Source organism: Oryctolagus cuniculus, chromosome 18, assembly GCF_051225735.1.
Source record: "Oryctolagus cuniculus isolate XC-2025 breed Fujian yellow rabbit chromosome 18, ASM5122573v1, whole genome shotgun sequence".
NCBI classification, from domain to species: domain Eukaryota; kingdom Metazoa; phylum Chordata; class Mammalia; order Lagomorpha; family Leporidae; genus Oryctolagus; species Oryctolagus cuniculus.
The window spans coordinates 18,139,769-18,162,239 of record NC_142884.1 but is presented as its reverse complement, the minus strand read 5'-3'; the positions used below and the strand labels follow the sequence as shown (position 1 = coordinate 18,162,239).

Here is a 22,471-nt window from a genome sequence, read left to right as displayed (position 1 = left end):
ACTACCATATTTGACACTGCAGATCTTGTCCATTAATTTCCACATTTAGTTACAGTAACTGTTTGCCTGTATTTATTCTTTGAACATGGAGTGACTACTATGGGACAGGTACTAAAATAGAAACAGAGATAGGAGTTGAAGTGGGAAAGTCTAGACTCAATCTTAACTTCCTGAACACATTATAGTGCATTTACTATCCTAAATTTTAAGCTTTGGAAACATCCACAAGTTTTGGTATATAGGCATTTTAAATAAATCACACTTCAAACTGGTTGAACTTTCAAGTTTAATTTCATATTTAAAAGATTATAGAAATTTTTAAACACATAAAAATTCTTAAAAAAGAGAATAACTAAAATGAAATAAAACCTATGTACTCAGTTCACCATGATTCTGCCATACTTAATCTACTTTTTCTTCTGCATGAGCATTTTAAAGGATATTTCAGACATCATTTCAAATATCATTTCAGATCTCTACCAAACATTTTAAAAACATAAGCATGATGCTACTATCAGACATAACAAAACAGTTATCTAATACTATTAACATTCTTATCTCCCAATTATTGTAAAAATTACTTACTTTACAATCAGTTAATTCATGATCTAAATAAGAATGAATTTTTCATTGCAATTGATTGATGTCTCCTATATCTCTTTCAGTATCTAAGAGTCCCACCTCCTTTTTTCAGTGTCATTTTATTGGTTGAGATACCATGTCATTCCTCTTGTAGAATTACCTACAATTTAGATTTAATTGCTTCTTTTTATGCCATGTAATTTGGTCTTCCATTCTCTCATTTTCTTTAAACTTGGAATTAGATCCTGAAGCTTAAATTCAGGTTCAATATTTTTGGCAAGATGTGTACATCTTCTTGAATCACAGTAGGAGCATGTTTTATTGTCCTACTTTTTGTGAGGTTAAGATTGATCAGTGGGTTCAAATGATTTGAGCCTGATCTATTCACTATGAAATCCATGTCAACCTTCCATTTAATGGTCTTAACACCTAATCAGAATTGTGTCTAGATCTATTATTATATGTTACAGAATGGTTTTCCTAATAGAATTCTCTAATTCTATTTCTACATTCATTAGCTGGAATTCTCTAATCAAGAATTTTACCTCATTAACTTCTGGTTGTCCTGAAATACAGTTTATATAGGAAATGCAGACTAAATGTCTTTTCTTTCCTTTTATTCATCAATTTTCAGAATGAGCTGTACCCTGGCAATCTCCATAGATATACTAAACAGATGGAAGGATATAAAGATGGTAATAGTTAAGATAAAAAAATTTTCCTCATTCATTCCTCAAATACAGTTGCTTTCCAGAATGACTTCTGAAGTTCAACATGGCTTAAGAGGTGGTGACCGGCTTCTACATACTCATTAAATTAACACATTCTTCTTTCTTTTAAAGAAAACCTCTTATGCCAAGTTAGTTTTGAGTACGAAGCAAAAGGGATTCCTACATTCTAAACTTTTCTTCTAGAATGTATTTCCTAATGCTGTTTAACACAAAATTCACAATGGGAAGATTCTCATAATTAAGTTACATTATGAATTCGCTGATGGTAAGTAAGGTGTGAATGCTGTCTAAAGGCCTTCTTACATTCCTTACATTTGTATGGCTTCTCCCCAGAATGAATTCTCTGATGTTGAATAAGTGATGAATGAAGTCTAAACGCCTTCCCACACTCCTTACAGTCATAAGGTTTCTCACCAGTATGAATACTCTGATGTTGAGTAAGCTGTGAGAGCAACCTAAACGTCTTCTCACAATCCTTACATTTATAGGGCTTCTCACCAAAATGAATGCTCTGATGTTGAGTAAGCTGTGAGAACAGCCTAAAGGCCTTCCCGCATTCCTTACATTCATAAGGTTTCTCTCCAATATGAATACCCTGGTGTGAAATAAGTTCTGAATAACGACGGAAGAACTTCTGGCATTCTTTACACTCATAAGGTTTCTCTCCAGTGTGAATTCTCTGATGGAGAGTTAGATGATAGCCACGACTAAAGGTCTTCCCACACTCCTTACATTCATAGGGCTTCTCGCCAGTGTGAATCCGCTGGTGGAGCGTGAGCTGCTGCCGCACTCTAAAGGCCTTTCCGCACTCTTTGCAGTCATAGGGTTTCTCACCAGTGTGAAGTTTGTGATGCACTCGGAGGCCTGTGCTACACAGAAAGGCCTGACCACACTCCTTACACTCATAGCACTTCTCAGCAATGTTAAGTCTCTGATGTCGGGTAAGGTGTGCATACTGCCTAAAGGTCTTCCCACATTCCTTACACTCATAGGGTTTCTCACCAGTGTGAATCCTTTGATGAAGATTAAGCTGTCCTCGCACTCTAAAGGCCTTCCCACATTCCTTACACTCATAGGGCTTCTCACCAACATGACTTCTCTGATGTACTCGAAGGTCTGAGCTACACGTAAAAATCTTTCCACATTTTTTACATTCATAGAGTTTGTCAGAAGCATGAATTCTCTGATGTCGGCTAAGGTGGGCACACTGTCTAAAGGCTTTTCCACATTCTTTACATTCATAAGGTTTCTCACCAGTATGAATTCTCTGATGAAAAGTAAGCTGCTGGCGGACTCTAAAAGCCTTCCCACAGACCCCACACTCATAAGGTTTTTCTCTATTATGAGTTTTCTGACACAGAGTAAGAGATGCTAGTTTTCTGTAAGTGGGCACTTTTGCAGGGGTGGTTTTTGTCACTTGCCTGAAATGTATCGTGTAGGGACGACCCTCTTGTCCCTCAAACTGTTTATATTCACAACCTTTTCCAAGAAAGGAGTCATCAAGGCCACGACTTTTAACTCTTTCCATTATTTCCCACTGAGATAATTTCATTTCATAATTATCTTTCTCTTGAAATAATTTTTTAGTGTCATACCTGGATTCCAAATCTGAAAGAAAACAAGACAAACACATGGTATATTCCTATTCTAGAGAAAATAAAGAAGCAAATAAAAACTTAATAGAAAAAAAAGCATAACACAAAATAAAGCCTAGTTGAAGTAAATGGACTAAGAAAATCTAAAATAATTATGCAATTCAAAAAAGAGCAGAGAAGAACAAAGAAAATCATGAGTTAAGACCAAATTAGTAGGATGCAAAACAATATCTAAGAATCCTTACTTACCTGTTCAATGCCTTCATAAACATGTTTTAATAAATCACATCTTAAAATACATCCCCTCTTTTGTATCTGCCTCCCTTTTACAGCAAACTTCTTCTAAAGAATTGTTGATACTTATTTTTATCACTGCCCCACATCTCATTTTTCTTTTCATCTCTCAATAACTCTGTAACAGGGATGGAGAACCTTTATTCTGCCGAAGGCCATATGCATATTTATGACATTATTCATAGGCCATACAAAATTATCAACTTAAAAGTAAGCCTACTAGGGGTTAGCACTGTGGCATAGTGGGTAAAGCTGCTGCTTATGGTGCCGGCATCCCATATGGATGCTGGTTCAAGTCCTGGCTGTTCTACTTCCAAATCCAGCTCGCCCCTATGGCCTGGGAAAGCAGAGGATGGCCCAAGACCTTGGGCCCCTGCACCCACATGGGAGACCAAAAAGAAGCTCATGACTCCTGGATTTGGATCGGCCCAGCTCTGGCCATTGCAGCCATTTGGGGAGTGAACCAGTGGATGGAAGACCTCTCTCTCTGCTTTTAAAATAAATGAAATAAATCTTTATTAAAAAAATAAGCCTGCTATAGATTTACTGATTTTCAATTCCCACCTGAGGTTGCCTCGGGAGGCAGGTCCTGACCCAAATAATTTCTCAGGCCTTATACATCCCAAGAGTCAGACCTTCCTTAACCCTACTCCAAAGCAAAAGAAAACTTTGTTACACACTGTTTCTAACATACTAAAAGGTAAACATAATAGTTTATTAAGTCTCCATGTATTGAGCACCAACAATCATCAACCCATGCCCAATCCTGGCCTGTGTACAGCCCAATCTGCTCTCCTCCCATTATTTGAAACAAATACCAGATATTATCTCATTGTAGTCATACTTATTTCAGTATTAATCTCCAAAAAGATTTTTAAGCACAACCACAATACCATTATTCAAACCTAAAAAAATGTATAACATTTCTTTATATCATCAAATATGTGTTTATACTTCCAAGTATCTGATATATGATAATTCATGAAGCAAAATCCATCTTTAACATATAACTTTTAATCTATATTTTCTCTTAACAATCTTTTTACCTCCCTTGTAATTTATTTGTTGAAGAAACTATTTTTAGTCCTATAGTTCCTCATACTCTGAATTTCATTAACTATATTTGGGAATGTAGAACATTTCCTCTTTTTCCCATGAATATTGGGTTTAGAAACTTGATGAGACACAGGACCAATTTTGTTGACAAGGGTACTTCATATGTGATATTGAGGTCTTTCATTAGGAGAAAAATAATGTCTGACTGTCTCTAGTTCTATGGTTTTATCAACCTTAATATTCAATATTTAGATCCAATAGTTTATTATGTGTTCCAAAGTGGTAGTATTCTGTCATTCCTTCTTCATTTACTCACTGAATAATTTTATTAAAAGAAACATATACCCATCTCTTAACCTACTGGTACAGTTCTTAAAAGAAAGGTATGATAAATGCTTCTTTACATTCATGTGATTCAGATAAGTTAGTTTTCTAGTACCTTCTAATAGTAAATAATTTTCTATGGGCATCATTAAGAATTAATGGAATTAAGTACATTTTATGTGTGGCAATACATTATAGCTACTGCAGGAATTGATGCTCAGATGGTCCTGTCAGAGCCTCTAAACTGGCTCCTCTTCCTTGACCATCCTATCTAAAATGAGCCCCCCCAAATAAATAAAGAGAGGGACCGGCGCCATGGCACAGTTGATTAATCCTCTACCTGTGGGGCTGGCATCCCATATGGGCTCCGGTTCTAGTCCCAGCAGCCCCTTTTCCAACCCAGCTCTCTGCTATGGCCTGGGAAAGCAGTAGAAGATGGCCCAAGTGCTTGGGCCCCTGTACCTGCATGGGAGACCAGGAAGAAGCATCTGGCTCCTGGCTTCAAATTAGCACAGCTCCAGGAATTGCGGCCATCTGGGGAGTGAACTAGTGGATGGAAGACCTTTCTCTCTGTCTCTCCCTCTCACTGTCTGTAACTCTACCTCTCAAATAAATAAAATCTTTAAAAAATTTTAAAAAAATACATAAAATGACCCCATTCACTCTGTATAATTCCTCATGTTCTTGCCTTATTTGCCTTTCTTCTTAACATCTAATCATTTCAGGATATTTAGTAACCTACTTATTTGCTTTTTCCTATGTCTTCCTGACTAAAATGCCAGTTCATGAAAGCAATGAAGAAAAAATACCTAAAGTCAAAATATGAAAGAAGAACTTGAAAGGAACTGAATTCAAATTATAGGTACAATGGTTATCACTGGGGAAGAAAGCTTTTGCCTACTGAAACGGGAGGAAAGCACATTTGAGAGAGATGAAATTTCTTTGATAGCTCACGCTGAGATCTGTTTTCTTCCCAAGAGTCAGGATTCCTCTTCACAACCAACATCTGAGGGGCTTCCTCCCCAACTAGCAGGTCTGTGCCACACTATGATGGTTTACCTCTGCCTGGTTAGGACTTACTCACCTAGGCTCCATCTTCTTTTCTCACCCCTCACAACCATCCAGGGCTCTTTCCCTTGTTCCAATAGAGTAATCAAATCTGGCTTAGAAATAGAGCATCCTGTTTGAGAGAAAATGACAGAAAATAAAAATCCAACAATGTATTTGATATTGCCTTCAGAACACAAATGGTTGTCAGGACTGAAAAAAACATGTTACAGTTACTTTAAGGTCACAACGAAAAACAGGAACAGAGAGGTAGGTACATGGTCTTATTTTAATTTAAACTCATACAAGCTTTTCCTTTTGAAGAGTAAGTAATACTTAAGAGCATTGATTTCAAATTCTGCCTGTAACCTTAGTCACTAGAGAAATGATTAAATCTCTCTATGCTTCAGTTTTCTTAGTTGTAAAGGGTGGATAATAGTACTATGTATATACAGGATTGTTGTAAGGTTTGATTTAATACAAGTGTATAGTACAAAGTAAGTATTATTTATATTATTAGGTGCTATTTCCTGATAGTTTGTTAAGAGGAAAATACTAAGTTATTTGCCAGTATACTCTTTCGATGTTTAATGCAAAGTTCATGTATTTTAAGCTTTTTCACCACAAAGCAGTCAAAAGATAGCATGTCTGTTATAACAAACTGAATATGGGGGCAGGCACTGTGGCATAGCGGGTAAAGCCACTGCCTGCAGTGCCAGCATCCCACATGGATGCCGATTTAAGTCCAAGCTGCTCCACTTCCCATCCAGCTCTCTGCTATAGCCTGGGAAAGCAGTGGAACATGGCCCAGGACTTTGGGCCCCTGCACCTGCATGGGAGACCCGGAAGAATCTCCTGGTCCTGGCTTCAGATTGGCACAGCTCCAGCTGTTGCGGCCAATTGGGGAGTGCGCCAGCAGATGGAAGACCTCTCCCTGCCTCTCTTTCTCTGACTTTCAAATAAATAAATAAATCTTTAAAAAAAGAGGTACCACAATTAAGATGTCTGGTGAATCAGAAGTAGAAAAATGCAAAAAAAAAAAAAAAAAAGAAACTGAATATGTCCACCTAAGTTTTAACAAATTGTTTATTGAATCCAGCATCATACACATTGTATAAGCTGCTTTTTATACAGAAAAAATACTATGGGGGGTCAGCATTGTGATACCATGAGTTAAGCTACCACTTAAAATGCTGGCATCCCATGGTGGAGCACCCGTTTGAGTCCCCACTGATTTGCTTCTGATTCAGTTCCCTGCTAGTGCACTTGGGAAAGCAGTGAAAGATGGCCCAAGTGCTTGGGCCCCTGCCATCCCTATGAGAAACCTGGATGGAGTTCTTGGCTCTTGGCTTTAGCTTGGCCCAGCCCTGACAGTTACAGCCATTTAGGGAGTGAATCAACAGATGGAAGACCTCTGTCTCTCCCTCTCTGTCTTTCAAATAAATAAATCTTTTTTTTTTAAAGTTCATGGAGGGCCAGCGCCATGGCTCACTTGGTTAATCCTCTGCCTGCAGCGCCGGCATCCCACAATGGGCGCCTGGTTCTAGTCCAAATTGCTCCTCTTCCAGTCCAGCTCTCTGCTGTGGCCCAGGAGGGCAGTGGAGGATGGCCCAAGTGCTTGGGCCCCTGGTTTCAGACTGGCGCATCACCGGCCGTGGCGGCCATTTGGGGAGTGAACCAACAGAAGGAAGACCTTTCTCCCTGCCTCTCTTTCTCACTGCCTATAACTCTACCTGTCAAAACAAAAAACAAAAGTTCATGGAAGGGGCCGGAATGGTGGTGCAGCAGGTTAAGCTGTAACCTGTAACGCTGGCATCACATATGGGTAACTGGTTTGAGTTCTGGCTGCACCACTTCTGATCCAGCTCCCTGCTAATACATCTGCGAAAGGAGTGAAAGATGGCCCAAGTCCTTGGGCCCCTTCCATCCACACTGTAACAGATGAAGCTCCTGGTTTCTGGCTTCAGCCTGGCCCATTCTGGCTGCTGTGGCCATTTGGGGAGTGAACCGGTGAAGGGAAGATCTAACTCTGCCTTTCAAATTAATTAGTTAATTTTTAAAAAGTTAATGGAAAATGGAACGAAAAGATAATTTTTTTTTTTTTTTGGACAGACAGAGTGGACAGTGAGAGAGAGAGACAGAGAGAAAGGTCTTCCTTTGCCATTGATTCACCCTCCAATGGCTGCCGCGGCCGGCGCACCACGCTGATCCAATGGCAGGAGCCAGGTGCTTCTCCTGGTCTCCCAAGCACTTGGGCCATCCTCCACTGCACTCCCTGGCCATAGCAGAGAGCTGGCCTGGAAGAGGGGCAACCGGGACAGAATCCGGCGCCCTGACCGGGACTAGAACCTGGTGTGCATGCGCCATAGGCGGAGGATTAGCCTAGTGGGCCGTGGCACCGACCATGAAAAGATAAATTTCAATAAAATTTTTGGCAGATATTGTGTTACATGGGTTAATTCATCAGCTGGGACACCCACATCCTCTATCAGAGTGTCTGGGATCAAGTCCTGCCTCTGCCTCTGATGCGACTTCCTGCTAATACCCATTCTACGAGGCAGCAGACAATGGCTGAAGTACCTGGGTTCCTGCCACCCATGTGGGAGACCCAGATGGAGTTCCTGGCCCCTGGCTTTAGCCTGGCCCAGTCCTAGCCATTGCAGGCATTGGGAGTGAACTAGATATATGGAAGATCTCTGTCTGTCTCTCCCTCTGTCACTCTGTCTATCAAATAAATAAATCCATCTTTTTATAAAGGTGCTTTTTTATTATTAAAGATTTTATTTATTTATTTATTTGAGAGGCAGAGTTACAGACAGAGTGGAAGACAAAGGCAGAAAGGTCTTCCGCTGGTTCACTCCCTAAATGAACACAACAGCCAGAGCTGGACCAATCTGAAGCCAGGAGCCAAAAGCTTCTTCCTGGTCTCCCACATGGGTGCAGGGGCACAAGGACTTGAGCCATCTTCTACTGCTTTCCTAGGCCATAGCGGAGAGCTGGATCGGAAGAGGAGCAGTGGGACACGAACTGGGGAGTGAATATAGGATGTCCATATAGGACGCCAGCACCACAGGCAAGGGCTTAGCCTACTATGCCACAGCGCCAGCCCCTAAAGTTACTTTTAAAAAAAGAATGATTTATTTATTTGAAGGTCAGAGTTACATATAGAGAGGCAGAGACAGAGAGAGAGAGAGATCTTTTATCTTCTGGTTCACTTCCCAGATGGCTGCAATAGCTGTGGCTGGGCCAGGCCAAAACCAGAAGCCAGAAGCGTCTTCCTGGTCTCCCACACAGAAGCAGGGGCCTAAATACTTAGGCCATCTTCTGCTGCTTTCCCAGGCCATTAGAAGTGGCCCCCATAAAGGCTTTTGGTATGACAAGGAGAGAGCACAAAAAGAGACAAAAACAGGGAGAGGTCCCATCTACTGATGGCTGGGGCTGGGCCAGAGTTGAAACCAGGAGGTCTCCCAGATGGGTGGCAGGAACCCAATTACTTAAGTTATCACTACTGCCTCCCAGCGTAGGCATTGGCAGGAAGCTGGAATCAGGAGCCAAGTGTCCCAACTGCTATGCTAAATGTCCACTCCTTGTATAAACTCTTTCAAACAGATATATGGAAGGGCCGGTGCTGTGGCACAGCGGGTTAAAGCCCTAGCCTGAAGCGCGAGCGTCCCATGTGGACGCCAGTTCTGGTCCAGGCTGTTCCTCTTCTGATCCAGCTCTCTGCTATGGCCTGGGAAAGCAGTAGAAGATGGCCCAAGTCCTTGGGCTGCTGCACCCGCATGGGAGACCCGGAAGAAGCTCCTGGCTCTTGGCTTCGGATCAGCGCAGCTCCGGCCGTTGCGGCCATCTGGGTTGTGAACCAGCAGATGGAAGATCTCTCTCTGTAACTCTGTCTTTCAAATAAATAAAACAAATCCTTAAAAAAAAAATAGGTATACTGAACCAGACACCTGTCTTCCTATTGTTGTGACAGGTGAGTCCGTGAATAAACACAGCCCATATGTAACAGTATGAAACCAGATTTTTTTGACGGTGGTTTTGCTGTATTTAAGAATTAATACCCAGCTGAAATTAAAGAGAGACAATAGAGGCCAGCACTATGGCACAACAAGTAAAGTCACTGCCTGTAGCACTGGTATCCCAAACAGATGCTGGTTCAAATCTCGACTGCTCCACTTTCTGATCCAACTCCCTGCTAATGAGCCTGGGAAAGCAGCAGAAGATGGCCAAAGTGCTTCAGGCTCCTGGCTTCGGACGGGCCCAATTCTGGCAGTTGTAGCCATTTGGGGAGTGAATTGGCAGATGAAAGATCTCTCTCATCTGTCTCTGCCTCTCTCTTTCTGTAATTCTGCCTTTCAAGTAAATAAATAAATCTTTGAGAGAGAGAGAGAGAGAGAGAGAGAGAGGCAGTAACAGAAAAGACAAAGGAAGATGTAAAGGTCATAGAACTATTGAGGAAGAGGAAAGTGATTAAGATTTCTATTTCCAAACCACAAAGCAGATACTCAGTTGGGTTTTAAAAAGGTAAACTTGAAATTCAGTGTTTTGAATTTCTAAATTATTTGACATACATAATCTTACCCAGTGACACAAAGTTGCTATAGTTCTCTAATATCACATCTCTGTACAAATTCCTCTGATTTGAGTTCAAGCATTCCCACTCTTCCTGAGAAAAGTCTACAGTCACATCTTTGAACATCACCAAATCCTGAAACGACAAACCCGTGTATTATTTGTAAGATTAAAGAAAATATCTGCATGATGGAAGAAATTTTCCATGAACAGGCTGGGGCTGGAAGCCCGTGATATGGGTAGGTGGCAATAAGGAAGTGTGTGTGACTGAAACAGTTTCTACATATTCTTAAAGATTTCTATTAATCTAGAGGTTGGCAAACATTTTTTGGTAAAGGGCAATCTTCTAGTCTTTGCATGCCACAAATAGTCCCACATTCATCTCCATTTTTGGTTAAACAGTTCTTTTACAATGTAACTGGCTTGCAGGCTGTACAAATATAGGTCATGTGCCCAATCTTCCTTACAGGCCAAGTTCATAGTATTTGTAGTTTGTCCATCATTGCAACAGCCAAAACTTTCTATATAGCATGGGATATCTAAAATTATTTATTTCCAGACATGCTCAGGTAATCTTTGGAATTTTCCAATTAACTCAAATAGGTTTAAAAAGATACCACCTGTTAAAGGCTAGAAAAATCCTCAATAAATAAATGTGATTTATTGTTTCTTCTTTGCTTTTAAGAATTAGAAAAATGGTAACTTGGAAATTTCTCCCTCAAATTAACTGTAAAATATCTATTTTAAAGAGTAGAACTTCCACAAAATTAAATAATTTTTTCCAGGTCCAACTTTATTATATGGCATCATTAGTATTTTTCCTCAGTATAATAAATCCTGTATTCAACGTTTAAATTTACCACACAATAGTCCATTTTATGGATATGTCAGACTTAGTAATGAGTCTGTTTTTCTATAATGTTAAACATATTAAATTTAAAATTTATGTTATACAAAATCCTAAAATTGCAATGTCAAATATGCTGGCTAGTTGAAATTCAGATGTGAGTAAATGCAAAATATATACCAGAGAGCAAAGCCTTTAGAAAGGAAATATTTTGAATATCTTAATAATATTGGTTATTCTTTGAAATATTTGTTATATTGGTTATTCCTTGAAATAACCTTTTGACTACAATGTGTTAAGTAAAGCATTAAAATTAATTGTATCTGTTTCTTTGTATTTTAATTTGTTACTAAAATATTTAAGATCATGTGTGTGCCTTGCATATTATCCTACACTTTTAAAATATGAGTCCTAGAAAATTTTAAATTACATATCTACCTCACATTATAATTATTTTGGACAGTGCTATTCTAGGGTGTTTTTCAGCCTTAAAACTCTCAGATAAAAATACCCTCTTCCTGGGACTTCACTTCTGTTCCAGCTCTGCTCTAGACAGAGGCAGAGCAAGCACACAGGAGGGGTACCCCTCAGTGGAATGAGAGAGACTGGGGAGCATCCGTTGAATGGGGCATTAAGAAATTTCAGAACAACAAATGGGAATGTTAACATAATTTGAAAAACAATGACAGTTTCAAATAGAAACACCAACTTACATGAGCCATTATTTTAGTATTACAAGAACTGGTCATTTTCCCGGGGGTTCATTTACTGGAGAAGCAGAATCCACAGAAAGGAGGGCTGGGGGAAGAATGTAAAATCATGAGAAAAACGATTGCCTCAGAGTTTCCAAAATCTATTAAAAATCTATTTTACTTCTCCATTCCTACACACAACTCCTGCCTCCAGCACATGGACAAGCTATGAAAGTAAGATGTAAGTTAGACAAATATATATTATCCCTAAAACCACAGGGAAATCAGCCCACAAGAGAGACAGATGGACAGAAGAGTCTCCCAAAGGGAGGCACACGCCCAGACACTTGGGCAGGGGGGCTTCTACGCAGACCCGCCGTGGGCAGATCCTCTTCCTACCTTCCCAGCTGAGAAGGGGCTATGCCATCTAACTAGAACTTCCTTTTTGGTCTTAGGAATTTGGCAACCTCCCAAAACCTGCAGACAGAAAATGTCATGCGTTAGAATTGCTCAAACATTGCTGCAACTTGGAATCACTTGAAGATCTTTTCAAATTACCGACGCCCTGGAGACTGGCACTGCAGCTCAGCAGTCAAAGCCACAGCCTACAGCACCAGCATCCATCTGCTATGGACACCGGTTCAAATCCCAGTTGCTCCACTTCTGATCCAGCTCCCTGCTAATGTGCCTGGGAAAGCAGTGAAAGATGGCCCAAGACCTTGGACCGCTGTCCCCATGCAGGAGACCTGGAAGAAGCTCCTGGCTTCAACCTGGTCCAGATTGGTAGTTGCAGCCATTTGGGGAGTGAACCAGTGAATGGATGATCTCTCTGCCTCTTCTGTTAATTCTGCCTCTCAAATAAATAAATATTTTTTAAAAAGTTCCTGCTGCCTGGCTCCCAAACCCAAACACTGAATTATCATAGTGGGACTTGGAATCAGGATTTTTAAAATTAAAATCTCCCTCTGGTGATTATAATGTGCAGCAAAGTTTGGTAATCAAATTCTAGTATACACCAGAATCACCTGGAAGGCTTGTTAAATCACAGATTGTTAGGATCCACTCCCAGAGTTCAGTGTTCAGTAGCCTTGTGGCCCAACTTGAGTTGAATTCCAAAAAGTTTCCAGGTGATGTTGATGCTACTGGTTCCGATGCCACTATTTGAGAAAAACACCTGCATAGATCATGCCCAGTAGCCTTTACCACAGTGACACTGCACTAAGTGGGATCCCTTCTCCCAGGCTTACCTACCTACCATTCTCAGATCCTCAGAGCTTAATGCTCACTCTTTTCCTGTTTAGGATCACCAAGATCGCCAGCACAGTCTCTAGTACCACTCACTCTTTCTTGGCACCCAGACTGGGGAGAAGTAAATTTATGAAACCTGAGTATAGATAATTCTCCAGGAAATAGAAATAACCTGTTGATTCAATTGTTAAATGGGCTTTTGGGGAGTGAACTAGCAGTTGAAAACTCTGTCTTTATCTGTCTCCATCTCTTAAAAAAGTATAAAAATCTGGCTGGCGCCACGGCTCACTAGGCTAATCCTCCGCCTGAGGCACTGGCACCCCGGGGTTCTAGTCCGGGTCGGGGCACCGGATTCTGTCCCAGTTGCCCCTCTTCCAGGCCAGCTCTCTGCTGTGGCCAGGGAGTGCAGTGGAGGATGGCCCAAGTGCTTGGGCCCTGCACCCCATGGGAGACTAGGATAAGTACCTGGCTCCTGCCATCGGATCAGCGCAGTGCACCGGCCACAGCGCGCCAGCCGCGGCAGCCATTGGAGGGTGAAGTCCTTGGGCCCCTGCACCCACGTGGGAGACCCAGAGGAGTCTCCTCGCTCCTGGCCTCAGATCAGCAAAGCTCCAACCATTGCAGTCATCTGGGGAGTGAACCAGCAGATGGAAGACCTCTCTCTGTCTCTACCTCTCTCTGTAACTTTTTCAAAATAAATAAAATAAATCTTTTTTTTTAAAGTATTTATTGATGGGATCAAAAAAACCTGAAAAGAATCTACATATCCTTCAATATTGTTATATAAGTTATCCTGTATTCATACAATGGAAAATTAAGTAGTCATTAAAAATGAGGGTAAAATTTTCATCTAGTGTCAGCATTGTGGCATAGTGGGTAAAAGCACTGCCTATGATGCCGACATCCCATACAGACACTGGTTCTAGTCCCAGATGCTCCACTTCCAATCCAGCTAACTGTTAACTCCCTGGGAAAAGCAGCAGATGGCCCCAGTACTTGGGCCCCTGCCACCCACGTGGGAGACCTAGATGAAGCTCCTGGCTCCTGGCTTTGGTCTGGCCCAATCCAGCCATTGCAGCCATCTCGGGAGTGAACCAGCAGATGGAGATTGATCCCCACCCCCACCCCAGCTCTCCCTGTCTTTGTCTCTGTAACTATGACTTTCAAATAAACAAATCTTTTTTAAAAAATTCAATTCTGGGGCCGGTGCTGATCACTCCCCAGTTGGCCATAACAGCCGGAGCTGTGCCAATCCGAAGCCAGGAGCCTCTTCTGGGTCTCCCATGTAGGGGCAGGGGCCCAAGGACTTGGGCCATCCTCTATTGCTTTCCCTGACCATAGAAGAGAGCCGGATGGGAAGTGGAGCAGGATGGGAAGTGGAGCAGCCAGGACTCGAACCAGCACTGCAGGCAGCAGCTTTACCCGCTATGCCACAGCGCCAGCCTACATAAATAAATCTTTAAAAAACAAAAATTATTCTTGCTCACAAATCCAGAAATAATTACTACTTTAGAGTTTATTTTCCCAAAACATTTCTATAAGCATGAGTTTTTGTATGGTTTTATTTCTGAAAATAGGATAAGATCCCAAGATTGCTAGTTTTTTTATTTAAATAAGAAATTTAGTGCTTTCATGGATTTTCCCTCCTCCCACCAAAATTAATCATTTATAAATATTTACAATAGCTCTGTATTCACTCTTAAGAGATTTTTGTTGCCCTAAAAGCAGAGAGACAGAGATCAAAGACTCCTTGTTCTGAATCTCTGTTGTGGTCCACTTGAGCATCTGGTTCAGTTTCCTGCTTGCAAACATCCATCATAATTAACTTCACATTTTCACTACCCTAGGGAATACAGAAAGCTGACAGGCAATAAATAAACATCATCATTTAACAGCAGTAGTTAGTATTAATGAAGGACTACGTGCCAGGTTCTCTTCTGAGAGCTTTATAATAATAACCCTTGACTTTCCACAGAAGGAAACCCGGGGCACAGAGACCGCCCAAACTCACTCCGCTCGAAGTGGCAGCCAGGACTGAGAGACCCTCTTAATGCCGGCTGCACACCTTCACCACTACACTACACTTCTCTCAGTCTACCCGAAGAGACAGCCAAAAGAAATTCAGGATACCCAATCTCAACCATGCCTGGCCGGTTCCAAAAAGTTCCACCCATTAATTCCTCGGAAAAAAAAAAAAAAAAAAAAAAGAAAAGTCTCCACTCCCACTCCGGAATCGTTAAAGATATCCAAGCCCTAAAGCACTCTTTAACAAAAACAAAAGGTGATCATTAACCTACAGCCGCGGTATCTCCCTAGAAGGCCAGGGCTCACGGCGCAGCTCAACACAGCACATGGTTAACTGCACGACCACACGAAGTGGACACTATGAACAGAAACCTATTCGTGACGCCTCAGAACATCAACTAGGTAGGGAAACCCTAAAGTGCAAACCAATAAATCATTCTTAAACTGGACTTGTCGAGCGGAGGAAACCCAATCAAGTGCACGCCACGGAAACAAAGAAACGCCGCCAACCCACGCGGAACCCGGCTTGTGGAGGGGCAGCAGCGGCTCCTGTCACCCGATGGGGCTTCCCTCTCCGGCGGCAGGCAGAGCCGGGGCAGCAGACACCCCAGGCTTTTCCGGGGCCGGTCAGAGCCCACCGCCCACGCTGCCCCGGCCCCAGCTCCTCCCACCTGGCGTGCACGAATGGAAGCTGGAGTCAGACGCGAGAGGAGCCGCCGACACTGAGGTCTGGGTTCGCGGCTCTCTGCGAGGACACCAACTGTCCAGCCCCCAGTCGAAGTCCTGGCTTCCTGCAGGGGACTCTCATAGTGGGGCGCCACCTCTGGTTTCCCTCTCCAGTCTTTCTCTACAGCCGGTGGCAGCGGCGAGGGACCTTAAAGGTCTCGCAGTCCACGCTAGGCCGCACCCACAAAGCCGGTCCCGCACCGTGGTTACCGCCGCACCAGGCTCCCGGCCTCCGGAGCGCACGGCTCCACGACCAGAAAATGCACAGCACCCTTCTCCCGCCCCCCGCCCCGGGGGTCTGTCCCTCAGAGCCTGGCCGGCCCCGCGCTCCGTCCCCCTGAAAAGCGCCGGCCACAGCGCAGCCTGGACCACGGTGCTCGGCGCTCACCAGATTCCGAGGGCGGCCCGGCGGTCCAGTCAGCCGCGCCAGGACTCCGGAGAAGGCCGGGCTCGGTGGCGACTGCGCAGGCGCCCGCGGCCACTGTGGGCTCCGAGGGGCCAGCGGGGCGGGGTCCCGGGGGGCGGGGAGGGGCCGGTGTCGGGTGCCACAGCCCTGCGAGGGGACCCGTTTGGTAACACTGATGAGGATAACCGGGTCTCCCGTAGCAACCGGAGTCCGAGATCAGAAAGCTGTATAATTCGCCTTTCTTTTGATTCTTGGCTCGGCGCCCCGACCCCCAGGCGCCGAGACCCCAGCTCTGAAAAATGACTCCTGTCCGGTGTGCGCAGGCGCGCGGGGACCGGCGCCAACCCGCCGCCTTTCAACCCGACCCGGGGCCTGCCGGCTCGCACCGGCCCAGGCAGGTGAGAGGGAGTTCTTGGGTGATGTCGTGTGGTAGGCCGGCATATAGAATAAAATGGATTAGGTTTGTGAGCTGGAGGACCACGCCCCTGTGTGACTGCACGCCCTTACCTGGCCGCACCTGTACACCCACCGGCCAATCAGGTTGATTAACCACGCCCCTTTGCAAGTGGATTAGCCAAGGACACAGTATGCCCGCCCTCTCCTTTCCTTGGCTTTTTCAGGCCACCCGCCCCACGCTTCCTGGCCTAGATGCTCCTCCACTGGCTGGTTCCTGGTACTCAGTATAAACCCAGATTTACCTCTCTCCTATAGGTAAAGCTCTCAGTCTCCTATGCACTTCTCTCACTGAATAAAAGCTTAAAAATGAATCATGCTGCCTCATTTATCTACCCCAGTATTCAGAATTCTCTGAATATTAGGCAAGAACCCACACTGGTTTATTCATATTGGGAATTTATTAATAAGCACACTGTGATATCATATGGCACCCCAGATGGGACTTTTGGGGGACTCTTAGGGACCATATTCGGATGTAATATTTTAGGGGACTAGTTCTGATATCAATGGGGGAGAGTTTATTAATAAAATCTACCATCACAGTCTGTGAATATTTAATTCTGGCTTAAAAATGTATTGGACTATGAAGAATATGAGAAAATGTTAATTTAAACTTTTTAAAGTTAAAGTCACAAAATTCACTCCAGGACAGTGGATTTAAGTAAACTTTCTTTAGTTTAAAGGTAATATGAAAAAGTGATATCTCAGCGGTAGACTTCAGAAAGCACTGAACACTTTTATTTATTTGAGTGGTAGAGTTACACATAGAGGGAGAGACAGAGAGGTATACCATCCACTGGTTCACTCCCCAAATGATCTTAAGGGCCTCTATGCCAATCCGAAGCCAGGAGCCAGGGGCTTCTTCCTGGTCTCCCATGCGGGTGCAGGGGCCCTAGCACCTGGGCCATCTGCTGCTTTTCCAGGCCACAGCAGAGAGCTGGATTGGAAGAGGAGCAGCCAGAACTGGAACCGGTGCCCATAAGGGATGCTGGCACCACAGGCAGAGAATTAACCTGCTGAACACTTTCTTATAATAACTCACAGCAGATGCCAATTAACAGTGAAATTAAAAAATGAATGGCAATTTATAACCACCATCATATATAACTCTTGGAACCAAATGATAGACTATTTAGATATGAAAGGTATAGTAAACATATTAAACAATGCATATTTAAATATATTTCAACTTTTGTGTACTAGCAATTTGTTTCTGTCAACATATGGGAAAATACTACAGTAAGACTAAAGGCTCCGGGCCAGCACAGTGGCGCACTAGGTTAAGCCTCCGCCTGCAGCGCCGGCATCCCATATGGGTGCCGGTTCTAGTCCTGGCTGCTCCTCTTCCGATCCAGCTCTCTTTATGGCTTGGGAAAACAGTAGAAGATGGCCCAAGTCCTTGGGCCCATGTACCCACGTGAGAGACCTGGAAGAAGCTCCTGGCTCCTGGCTTCAAACGGGCCCTGTTGCCATTTGGGGAGGACTCTACAACCCAAGCAGAGGAGGAACCGCTGCACTTCCCAGGACTCCCGCTCCGTTTGGTCAGCAGCAGCAGCAGCAGCAGCAGCAGGCCCTGAAAGTCAGAGGGTGCAGGGGCAGCTGGGCCCGGCCATTGGTGCTGCTGTTTCCCCGCAGTCTTTGCGCGAGTGCACTCTCCCCCTACACTTTGATCCCCGTCCCTTTCTTGGCTCGCAGGTTCTACCTGGGCCTCTGTAGCTGCAGACTGAAAGGAGTGAGCAATGCCTCTGGCCGAGTGGGGAGTGTAGAACTCAGCTTCCCCCGTGTTCCCCTCCTCGCTGTCCTGCTTTATGGAGCTGCTCCCCATGAGCCGCGCCCCCACCTGGCTGCCTTCCCTCTGTGTACCCTGCTGGCTCAGTACAAGTGGCTGCACCTGCCACTCAATGGGTTCTCAGGCAGGATGCAGTACGTACACCCCACAGATCCCAGGCAACCTTATCTCAAAGCTCTGGTCCTGAAATCAAAGTAACTGAGTGCTTTGTGCTCACAACTGGAAGACATTCTGTGGCTCAGTTACTACATGAGGAAAACTGTGCCACATGAGCCAGTAGTCACCTTGATACTGCCTGGGACATCCAGTTGTCCCTAAGACTCTGCAGCAGAAGAGACAGCAGGAAAAGAGTAGCCAAATAGGAGTGCCGGGCAAACTGAGCGGCAGGACATTCAGAAGGGATCCCAGAGCAGTGGGAGGAACAGTGGTGAAGTGCTCACTTCACATCCCCCACGCACCAGCTCCGCCACAGCTGCCTCGACCCACAGACTGATGGCCACACTCCTCATCTACCAAGAGGGAGACAGGGTCCAACACTCGACCTGTGACCTACTTCCCTACTGCCCTCCTGCTTTGGTGGCCAGGCTTGTCCCCTGTGTTAGGAACTTCTTTGAAAAAATAAGCGGGCTCAAGAATCTGTTTCCGCTACCAGTTCCAAACCGGTTTCATTCAGGCCCCCAAAAGAAGTCCTCTCTAAAGCCAGTTAGAACTGGACAGAACAGACTTGTTCAAGAATGTGGTGGTCATTGAGGTTTCACCTCACCCCCGTTAGAATGGCTTCCATACAGAAATCAGCTAACAGCAGTTGCTGGCGAGGATGTGGGGGAAAAGGCGCACTAATCCACTGTTGGTGGGAATGCAAACTGGTAAAGCCACTATGGAAGACAGTTTGGAGATTGCTCAGAAACCTGAAAATAGCCCTACCACATGACCCAGCCATCCCACTCCTCAGAATTTACCCAAGGGAAATTCAATTGGCAAATAAAAGAGCTATCTGCACCTCAATATTTATTGCAGCTCAATTCACAATAGCTAAGACATGGAAATCAACCTAAATGCCCATCAACAGAAGACTGGATAAAGAAATTATGGGATATGTACTATATGGAATACTACACAGCAGTAAAAAAAAAAAAAAGAAAAGAAATCCGGTCATTTGCAACAATGGAGGAATCTGGAAAACATCATGCTGAGTGAAATAAACCAGTCCCAAGGGGACAAATATCATATGTTCTCCCTGATCTGTGACAACTAACTGAGCACCTAAAAGGAAACCTGTAGAAGTGAAACCGACACTATGAGCAACAATGACTTGATCAGCCCTTGTCCTGTCAAGGAACAGCTTACTATTTTATTCTTTTTAGTATTTTCTTGTTCTACTTAATACCATTGATTGAACTCTTTAATTAACGCACAATTATTCTTAGGTGTTTAAAGTTAACTGAAAATTGATCCCTGTTAAAATAAGAGTGGGAATAAGAGAGAGAGGAGATGTATAGTTTGGCACACCCTCAGAATTACCCCTAATGATAGAGCTAGAAATGTGCTGTGGGACTCCAAATCCCATTAAGTTGGCATGTACCAATGCCATCTTACTAGTTAAAGTGATCAGTTTAAGTTCATAATTGATCATAAAGATAGGATTAAGTATCAAAGGGATCACATAAATAAGACCAGTGTCTGCTAATAATGATTGATAGAATTAAAAAGGAGAAAATGATCCAACATGGGAAGTGGGATACACACCAGACTCATAGAATGGCAACTGCCCTAAACAGCACTCTGGCCTCAAAATCAGCCCTTAAGGCTTTCAGATCTGGCTAAAAAGCCCATGAGAGTTTCTCAGGCATGGAAAGCCAAGACACTGTGACAAAAAATAACCTAAATGAAAGATCTCTGTTAGTGAGATCCCAGTGGAAAGAATGGGCCATCAGAGAAAGAGATACCTTTCTCTGACGGGAGGCGAGAACTTACGCTTTGATTATGGCCTTGTCTAAATAAGGTCGGAGTTTGTGAACTCAAGAGGCTTCCATAGCCTTGGCCACTCATGCCAAGAGCCTAAGATGATTACTGATGTAATCAGATGACCATGGAGGCTATGGTCCCTTGATAAATTCGTTTGAAGCTCCAGGGTTTGCTTGGTGGTCAAGAAACCCTGTGTAGGTAGCAGAGGGACAAAGGTTTATTGGAACACATAGAAATTTACAAATAATAACATGTTTCATCTGGAAAATATATTAGAAAACCCTCAAACATTTGATTTTTAAATTTGAATTTTTGGGCTTAATGTATTTTTTAACTTCTTTTGCCTATTAAAACAATCCTGAGAAGTAGACAGATTAAATTTAAAAGAGATGCAGCAGAAACAAATGGAACAGCAGGTACAATTGAAATTTGACAAGACCCCCTACAATCTACACTAAATTGTGGCCCCTTAAAGTCCCCTAGAAATGCTATCCGGGGTGCCACGTGTACTACCGGAATTTGGGGTGCCTTACGATTTCACCACGGGCTTATTACTAAATCCCCGATATTAATAAGCCCGAGAGGGTTCTTGCCTAATATTTAGACAAGAATTCTAAATACCGGCACAGATAAACAAGGCAGCATGGTACGTTTTAAGCTTTTATTTAGTGAGAAAAATGCATAGGAGAGTGAGAGCTTTATTTAAGAGAGAGGTAAATAGGGGTTCATACCAAGCACCAGGAACCAACCACGTGGAAGAGCATCTAGGCCAGGAAGCCTAGAGCACATGGCCCTAAGGCCATGCGCCCTGGAGGCGCAGGGCTACAGCAAGCCCTGTCCTGGCAAGAGGCCAGGGAAAAAGAGCAGCCGGGGCTACAGCATGTAGCTTTTAACCCACTCCAAAGGGGAGTGGTCAATTAACCTGATTGGCTGGTGGGCACCCCGGTGTGGCCAGGTAGGGGAATGAGGCCACACAGGGGCATGGCAAAGGCATCAGGTAGGAGCATGAGGTCACACAGGGGCGTGCTCTTCCAGTTCACAAATCTGATCAATTTTAACCTGTATGCCTGCCTACTTCATTCCCCCCTCAGAGACTCCAGACCTTAATCTTAAGGGGATGTTGATGGGCGTCGAGTCTCCATCTTCTGTAGCTACTTCCTGCTGATTAGGGGTGCAGACCCTGCCTGTTCTGGTCTGGAAATCTCTGCCTATCTCATCTGATGAGTTCATTTCACGAGCTGGATCTCTTTCAGTTACCAGCATTCTCAGTGTCTCCTGCATGGTCATCGTTATTCTCAGAAGCTGCTGGGTTCTACTGGGTTCTTTTAGATATAAATGAAGGTCCATTGTCACTCTGGAGTGACCGTGGGAATCCAAAGTGCTGCACGATGTCTTTCAACATAGCTTTAAACACCTCATGTGCTTTCTCCATTCGGGTCGGAAAGGCCTTTATCCATCCTGTAAAAGTATCAATAAAGACTAGAAGGTACTATAATTGCTTGTTGGGAGCATATTGGTAAAATCAACCTGCCAGTCTACACCTGTTTATGTTCCCCTCCTCTGCACAGTAGTCAACAGGGGAGGTGGCCTTACATGGTGAGGGTTATTCTGTAAACATAGTGGCCAAGAGCGAGTCACTTCCTTTATGACCAAAAAGCTCAGGAGACCAGTTGTACTAAGGCATCTCTTCCCAAGTGGGTAGAGCTGTGTAATTTTCCATTAAGTGGCCATTGGTAGCATAATTCTGTGACTTAGCATCCACTATCCATTTGCGTTTTTAGTATAGCCTCGATGTTGAGCCCATTCATTTTCAGGCTCTGTATAGTGAGATTCCTTAGCTGCTTCCACAGATGGACGTATAAGGGCCATTTCCCAACTTTCCTGTGTAGCTGCTCTATCTGCTAACGCATTTCCCTGGTTAATATAATTATCTCCCTTTTGATATCCCTGGCAGTGGATGACGACCACTTCTACAGGCTCCAGTACTGCCTGAGGTAGAGCAAGTATCTCTTCCATATTTAACAGGGGACCTCTTTGCAGTCAGTAAGCCCCTCTCTTTCCAGATGCTGCGTGTGCATGTACCACAAGGAAAGTATCTCTGTAATCTGTATAT

At 43.8% G+C, this 22,471-nt stretch overlaps 1 protein-coding gene across 4 annotated transcripts; it reads right to left on the bottom strand.

The window, feature by feature from the left end:
* Positions 1 to 262: 262 nt before the first annotated feature.
* On the bottom strand, positions 263 to 16,266 carry LOC100352832 (uncharacterized). 4 transcript variants are annotated; one of them, XM_008257225.5, is made up of 6 exons: positions 16,131 to 16,266; positions 12,143 to 12,220; positions 11,765 to 11,849; positions 10,214 to 10,340; positions 5,667 to 5,762; positions 263 to 2,921 (listed from the first exon to the last, which is right to left on the bottom strand). In XM_008257225.5, exons 3-6 carry the CDS (start codon positions 11,798 to 11,800, stop codon positions 1,552 to 1,554), a joined length of 1,629 nt encoding a protein of 542 aa, XP_008255447.3. In that variant the 5' UTR covers positions 11,801 to 11,849; positions 12,143 to 12,220; positions 16,131 to 16,266; the 3' UTR covers positions 263 to 1,551. The 4 variants fall into 4 exon arrangements, with proteins under 4 accessions (XP_008255447.3, XP_089175409.1, XP_008255445.3 ...); XM_089319283.1 differs by lacking the exon at positions 16,131 to 16,266 and adding an exon at positions 15,531 to 15,601; XM_008257223.5 differs by lacking the exon at positions 12,143 to 12,220 and having other exon boundaries at positions 16,131 to 16,260.
* Between the last annotated feature and the right edge of the window lie 6,205 nt (positions 16,267 to 22,471).